Source organism: Mastomys coucha, unplaced genomic scaffold (assembly GCF_008632895.1).
Source record: "Mastomys coucha isolate ucsf_1 unplaced genomic scaffold, UCSF_Mcou_1 pScaffold20, whole genome shotgun sequence".
Taxonomy (NCBI): Eukaryota; Metazoa; Chordata; class Mammalia; order Rodentia; family Muridae; genus Mastomys; species Mastomys coucha.
Genome location: NW_022196903.1, coordinates 35925162 through 35933163, shown reverse-complemented (window position 1 = coordinate 35933163; position 8002 = coordinate 35925162). Strand labels below are relative to the sequence as shown.

At 37.6% G+C, this 8002-nt stretch overlaps 1 protein-coding gene across 5 annotated transcripts in view; it reads right to left on the bottom strand.

Moving 5' to 3' along the window:
- Positions 1-8002, bottom strand: part of Mgam2 (maltase-glucoamylase 2 (putative)) — a 112234-nt gene that overhangs the window by 55253 nt on the left and 48979 nt on the right. For all 5 annotated transcript variants that reach the window (XR_004121951.1, XR_004121952.1, XM_031381648.1 and 2 more), the window contains exons 31-35: positions 6411-6518; positions 5060-5122; positions 3853-3987; positions 2188-2272; positions 944-1082 (exon numbers count right to left, since the gene is read on the bottom strand). Coding sequence is in view for 3 of the 5 variants with exons in the window: in XM_031381648.1 (XP_031237508.1) it covers positions 944-1082; positions 2188-2272; positions 3853-3987; positions 5060-5122; positions 6411-6518 (530 nt within the window). In the remaining 2 variants the exon portion in view is untranslated. The remainder of the gene's footprint in view (positions 1-943; positions 1083-2187; positions 2273-3852; positions 3988-5059; positions 5123-6410; positions 6519-8002) is intronic.

The following is an 8002-nucleotide window of genomic DNA, read 5'->3' as shown; positions in this document are numbered from 1 at the left end:
GGGAAGAGAGGGAAATTGAGAGGAGGAGAGGGGAGAGGAGGGGAGGGAAGGGAAGAGAAAGAGAGGGAAGGGAAGGGGAGGGGAGGAGAGGGAAGGAAAGGGGAGGAGAGGAGAGGGTAAGGGAGGAGAGGGAAGGTGAGGGGAGGGGAGGGGAAGGAGGGAGAGGAGGAGAGGAGAGAGAAGGGAAGGGGAGGGAAGGGAGGGGGAGGAAAGGGAGGGAAGGAGAAGAGAGGGGAAGGGAGGAAAGGGGAGGGAAGGGAAGGGGATGGAAAAGAAGAGAAACTGATGGCTACAGAGAAAATTTGCTAATCAAATAACAAAAACAACAGCTAACTCTATGGACAATGAAAGAGACATCAATTATTATTGGAAATGCCCAATTTTCAACATTAACGATAACAACAAAAACCACTCAAAAATGAAAACAAAAAATGTAATATACACAACAAAAATGTAGTCAATAGAAATGTTCCTGAAGGGACTTGGTAGGGAAGGGATTAAACAATATATTATAAATATGTTCAATAAAAAAATAAGAAAAAGCATGTCTTATTAATGTACAATATGATCCATCCTATTATTAAATGAATAATGAGGCAGGAAGGAAAGATGGAGAACTTAGAGGGACAGTGGAGGAAAAGGATTTGGATGAAAGTAAAGACGTCCAGACCAATTAACAAAATTTGCTACTATGGTGGCCTCTATCGAGACAATATTCTTTTTACATAAAGGTATTTTCAATAAGAATGTAACATAGCAATGGGCCATGCTTAAGACCAAACACATACAACCTCCCAATACAACCTTATTGTTTTCCCTCATGTGAACCTGAAATATCTAGACATATCACAAACAAGATTTTAAATTATGCTTACTGTGAAAATATATCCTAATTCCCTGTGCCAGGCTGTATCTTTGCCAACAGTAACAAAAGTATACTCACTCATAGGTGGGCCTGGTCTGGGACCACCCGTACAGGCTGTGCACATCATAGTGCTTCACAGGAGAGCCATCTGGAAGGATCTGCTCGCTCTCCATACATAGAGTCTTGCTATTCAGGCCCACATTCCTGGCTTCCAAATCTGAGGGGGAATAATGAGTTATTTCCCATACATCTTGATTTATATGTTGGCATAACAGGTTTAATTGCTTGAGTTTTTTAATGTAGAAAAGCAACATCCTGTGATTTCATAATTAATTAAGGCTAAAGAAAACTTGTAGGCTAGATAGGGTATCCTTTTTCTTTAATTCAAACTTAATGTGCCATCTCAGTCTCACCATGACAAATTCCTTTGATGTTAACACTTTTTCTTCCACTAGATGGCAATGTTATCAAGGAAATAAATAGACCTTGTTCAAATCAATTCTGTCTTGATGTTTCTAAATCTTTCTGGCTTGTCAACATTTTGCCTGATAAATATAAAAGTAAGAGAGGAAGGAGTGGATGGATGGATGGATGGATGGATGGATGGATGGATGGATGGATGGATGGAGACCAATAATATAGACATTAAGAAGCCTGGATTCTAGTTTCAGATAGAGTGCTTTTACGAACTTCATTCCTTGAGCTTGTTTGTGGTGAGAGACCTCAATATACCGAGATATCCTGGACCAAAGCCTCTTACTCCATATTCCAGTACAGTGAGTGCCAAGGAGAATCTTTCTTAAAGTGTCTGAACATAGGTAGAGAGTTCAGGAATGAAACTCTAATCAGAAAACCCTGTATCTTGGGGCAAGTGTGTTTACAGGCATATAGAAGGGTGTATTTAAAACATGGGCAATAAATTTGTAGCCATCCATACAATCAAGTATATTGCTTCATTTCTTTTATAGCACATCATGTCATTATTTCTGTACCCAATTACTAACTTACTAAGTTGGATATATGCAAAGTTATTTTATTTGTGAATTTTATTTTGTTTTGTTTTTTTGAGACAGGTTTTCTCTGTGTAGCCTTGGCTGTCCTGGAACTCACTCTGTAGCCCAGGCTGGCCTCGAACTCAGAAATCCGCCTGCCTCTGCCTCCCAAGTGCTGGGATTAAAGGCATGCGCCACCACCACCCGGCCGTATTTGTGAATTTTATGTCATAGTGAAATTATGTTTGCTCTTCCCCTTTCCCATCTAAAAAAAATGGCTTTATACAAGACTTAAAGGAAAGAGAATCTTGAGCTGAAAAGAAATTATACCTGGCATGTAGGGTGGTTTATTGAGAATTTCATTGCGGCAGCCCCCGACAGCTCCATCCACAAAGTTTGAAGGCTCATTCATATCCTGAAGTAAGCAGGCAAAGAAAGATTCTGTCATATCAGGGTCAGCATGTCATTTCTAAATAGAACACTAACCTCAAAAAGAAATGACTAGTGTGTAATCCTGGTCTTTAGCCTTGTCATAGATCAAACTGGAACTATAAAGACCCACATCAGCTTATTGATGTGGAGCAGTAAACTTTCCAGTTTACCTTTTCAATCCTAAGAACCAAAAACATTGAGATAACATTGGACCCTGAACTTTATGAAATATCTTAATCTATTCCCCTACCCAAGAAGCCTGTTTTTGTTTTTCTATTCAGAGACTATTTATTTTGTATCTGTAGCCAGTGGCTATTATAATCTTCCTCTACCATTTCTTATAGCCCCAGCCTCGCTATGATTCTACTACTTGGAAAGGCTTGAAAATACTCTGAGAAATTGTAATAACTCAGAAGCAATGCTTGAAATGAAACCTTTCATTGGGGAGTATACAATTCAATTGCAGGGAGTGTGGGCCCTGAGAGAATTTTCATTGTCAGTAGAATGAAAATAATATTGGTCAATCTTTATTAAGATAGTCCTAAATAAGATTACAGGCAACTACATTTAGGACTAACTATGAATTGTTTTGCTTTACTCAACAACAGTTTTCTTTCTTCTAGAACAGTAATTTTCAATCTGGGTTTTGAACAACCCTTTCCCAGGACTCACCTAAAGACCATTGGAAAACAGACATTTCCATTATAATTCATACCAATAGCAAAATTACAGTTATAAGGTAGCTATGAAAATAATTTTGTTTGGGTCTCCACAGCATGAGGAACTGTATTAAAAGGTCACAGTATTAGGAAGGTTAAGAATCACTGTGTTAGAGCAAACATCTCATAATTTTCTTAATCTCTTTTTCAAAGCTGCTTACATTTCTTTACTTTCTGACTTATCTGTTTGGATTAATTTCTGTTCTTCCACAAATATACAGTATGCTTGTCTGCCCTGAAATGTCAGTAGCCATTGAAGCCATAAAGCAATTACAGGGCTCAAGTTTGTCCCTGTGTGAACTCCTTTTATTCTGACCTAGCATCTAACAGCTCTTCAGAGCTGGCTTAGAATTTGCTTAGGGTTTCAGGAGTCTAGATGTGAGATGGGAAAGCATGATATGAATGAATGAATTCCACCCCTGGAAAGATGCAAATGGAGGAGCCCTCACAGACATCTCTTAGAGACATCCCATCAATATCCAAGTTGATGCCTGTCCATTCCCAAGTCTGCCCTGTCTTGCAGGATGCACTTGCAGGCTTTGAGTGGATGTGAAAGCGAGGAAGCAAAGTTAAGAGACTGATCAATTAGAAATAAGAGATGCCAGGATGTTCCTCCCTGTTGTCCATGTACTAGCATCTTGAGCAGCTAATATACCTCCTCCATGGATTCCTCTACCAGACATGTCCTTGGGCAGGACTAGAATAATCTCTGCTCTTCCTGATCCTAGAAACTAAATTACCTTCCTTTCAGTTATCCAGTCCTAGCTGCTGATTCTGCTAGTTTATAAAGTGCCTCCCTGAGTTCTAACTGCTTATGTGTTCAGAGAATTAAAGGCGTATTTACAATCCGCAGCCCATCAAACTTCAAACTCTTCTGTGGCTCCCGAGGATTTGAATAGAGCTCTTTTATCTCCTTCTTCCACCATGCAGCTGTGCTGGTACGCAGGAAGTCAGGAAAAGCAACATAGGCCCTGTATAGCTGGGAAGAGCAACATATGCTGTCATGAGAAAGATCTCCCTTCTCTCTTGGAAGGAGAGCACTGAAGACAAAAGAGGAAATGGGCGAGCATTTAGGCCTATCCAGTTTCTGAACTAACAGCTTTTCTGCTGCTGTTGCTGCAGAGTTTACAATGGTCATAAAGATAGAGGGAGGGAGAAAAGCACTCTAAAAACACATTTAAAGCTTAGGACTTGTTTTAGAATTTAACATTAACCATAGACAATAGAAAACTAATAGTATTTTGCTGTATACAGGAAACATACCTAGTGATAAAGACAGACACTACCTCAAAGTAAAAGGCTGGAAAAATGTTTTCCAAGCAAATGGCCCAAAGAAACAAGCTGGAGTAGCCATTCTTTTTTTTAATTAATTAATTAATTTTTTTTTTACACTCCATATTTTATTTCCCCCATCCACCCTCTGGCTGTTCCATATCCCATACCTAAAAAAAAAAAAAAAAAAAAGAAAAGAAAAGAAAAGAAAAAAAGAAAAAGAAAATTAATAGTATCTAAACAGTTGAATTGTAAAGATGCCTTGGATTCTTGTAGATTGGCCAAACTAAGGAGGACCTGCCTATTACCCTAGGAAAAATGAGCTGCACGGTAACTAAGTGTGTACACTTGATGGAACAGAAGGCATGAAACCAAGGACTTTCTTCCTTCCAGCCTGATAGCTTTTGGTCTTCAAGGAATTCATCAAAAAACATCTGCTTGTGATAGTTTAGTACTTGGGAGTATATTCTAGACCTTGGTTCATTATTTTCTAGCAACATTATATTTGAATAACAAACTATTGAACACATAATAATCCATGGGATTTCATGATAATTTTCTTTCTATATCCTTCCATTTTACTTGGCTGTTAAGTTTTTCATTCAAGCACTTCTTTAATGTTAAAACTGACCACCAGGCAAGCAGATTCAAGTTAAAGCTGCTTAACCAAAAAGGGGAAGCTACTTATCCACTAAGAGAACACAAATGTTCAGATGTCTAGGGTGATACCAAAAAGAAAAAAAAGAAGAAAAAAGAAAAAAAAATCTGTTTAACTTCACCTTAAGTTGCGTTTCATGGTCAAGGGATCCATCCACATTTACATCAGGCAACTCTGCCCACGCCTAGACAAATAGCAAAAATCAAAACCTTTAAATCACTGCACACGGACCATGAGGTATTCTGCACACAAAACTCTAAAGGGAGGCAACTCGACACCTCATAATTTGTCATAAATTAAGCTGTAAAATATGAATATGCAGAATTCACTAGGGTGTCTTGAATTATTCCAGATATTTTCATCTTTTTAAATTTTGAACTTAAGCAACTAACTTCATTTTAAATGTATCTTCTGCACAATAATATTTCAAATGACTACTTGGCTCTGGTCTTATTTCATTTTTACTTATAAAAGTTTTTTTTTTACAAATAAGTATGAAATATGATGCTAAAGAAATGACTGGTTGACATTCTGGCTTGCTTCCTGAGCAAGGTTGGGCCCCTCAGAAATTCCTATCTCACTGCACACTCCTCCATACAAGCTTTTCAATATTTTAGGCTCCTTCTCAATATTTTCAAGCTGTATTAATACTTGTTGAGTAGTATCTGTAGCATTAACAATCTATAATATTAATCAATCTTATGTGTAATTAGTGGTACATTAACTATATACATGGATATATCACCAGAGTACACTTATTGAGCACTTAATGCCTAGCTCTCTTCTAGAATCTACATATTCAGAGATTTCAACAGGAAATACTTCTTGCTTCCTTAGTGTTCACAAAACTCCTACATAATTGGTATATAATACTTGGGGGCAATGGTACTTCCTATAATACAGCTAAACCAGTTGCTGAGAGGGTAGATAAGACAGCTCATGTCTTGAAGGTCAAGTTCTAATATGTTAGATGAGAAGGTAACACTCATAATGAGAGCACATGCCTAGGGTGAGAGACTGGAGTGTGATAAATTTAGGAAAGTAGTTTGGGTTCCAGGAATCTGCATAAATTATCATTGACAGCATACATGTTGGATGAGGGTTTAAGCCATAGAAAAAATCCAAAGCAACAAGATAGTTAAGTTTATTTTTAAGCTAAGTATTGGTCAAAAGTGAATATTTATCTTAAGTTTATGTGATAGGACACAGACCTCAGAGACCTAATGGATTATTAATTTTGGTTTTAAAAACATTCATGTTAAATATGAATAATGGGAATATCAGATTATTTGTAAGCAATGACAGCGTTCCATGTTTTTAAAGAATTTCACCTGTAACTTTGGGTCTAATGCTTGCAGCACTAGGTAGTATGAGAAAGAATCCCTCTTGTCTTTATTATCCAGCATATAGTTACAGGACTTACAGAAACTTATAGTGAGGAAGAGAATATAGCTATCTTTTTCAAGTCTTACCTTGCCCCAGACAATATCATTAGAATCAGGCCATTTGATGAACACATTGTTTTCCTGTCCTCGAGTGAATGTGAGATAGTGTGTCTCGTTGCCAGAAATGGCTGGATCCTGTGGTAAGAGTTTTAAAATAAAAAATATGAATGAAACATCTCCAACAAACTTCTACACCAAAACTTGACAATTCATAGTGCAGAAAGAATTAATGACCCAAGAATTAATATTAAATAATTTTTAAGTAGGTGTCTTTACTGAGTACATTGCCAAAATCACTGAAGTACATTGTTACAGGTACCCAAAGGAAAATGCATAATTTACAATAACAATCTCTTTCAAAGAGAATAAAAATCTAGTCAATAAATGAAATTTCCTCTACTATAGAAAGTACCTACCCAGAGCTGTAGCTTATGAAATGGGGAGATTTTTAGAAACTAAGAACATGACAAGTGATTTTTTTTTCTGATCACACATAGATCCATTCAAAAGGGAAGACAGGCAGGAGAAAAAAGAATTAAAACAATCTCAATCTACTGGAACCCACAGAGCTCCCTGGGACTAAACCACCAACCAAAGAGTACACGCGAATAGACCCATGGCTCAGCTGCATGTGTAGTAGAGGAGTGCCTTGTCTGGCATCAATGGGATGGGAGGGCCTTGGTGCTATGAAGACTTGATGCCCCAGCATAGAGAAATGCTGGGGCAGTGAAGTGGAAGTGGGTGGGTAGGTGGGTAGAGGAGCGCCCTCATAGAAGCAGGGGACAGGGGGGTTAGGATAGGGGGTTTGCAGGGGTAAAACTGGGAAGGGAGATAACATTTGAAATGCAAATAAATAAAATGGTTAGTCATAAATTTATATGGTTATATTTGGAAAACAGCTTCCAAAGGTAAGCCAGATTAGTAAGATTAATAGTACCTTCAAGAGGAGGGATTATGTACTACATTACCACTGTGTAATAGCAATACCCCTTAGGAAAGCAAAAAATTCTATTCTATGACCCAACTTACAACTAAAGTAGCTATTCCCATCTACTGCATCTCATATGACCCAGCTCATCTCTATATTATCCTTGTTTATAATTTTCAAGCAAAAGTCACTGTCTGAAATTACATTTTAAAACTTATTTCTTAATTGTCTTACTCCACAAGATTAAGTGATTTCTTAAGAAAAGAACACTATCTTATTTAATAACCCCTCCTCTCCCTACAACTCTACAATAATAAACTTCAAACACCAACATTCAACAAATACATCAATTAACAAATGAACAAAACCATACTCTAATTTCAGAAGTTAAAAGATTAAATTGCTGATAATTAAGCACACTTTCATTCTGGATCTGTTTGTGAGTTCAATGAAACACCAGTAAAGTCCTGAGATTCATAACTTCTAAACTTGATACCAATATGGATATTTGGGGGGGGGAGGGTCAAGTGCTTTTGAGATTTTATTTTAATTACAACACTTCTTCCTTTCCATTTCTTCCTCCAAACCCTCCCCAGGGAACACATCTACAAAATGCTCCCACACCCAAGGCTCGGGGAACATTGCAGAAGAATAGTTCGCTGTATTCAGTGTTTCTTTCCACACTTCTTTT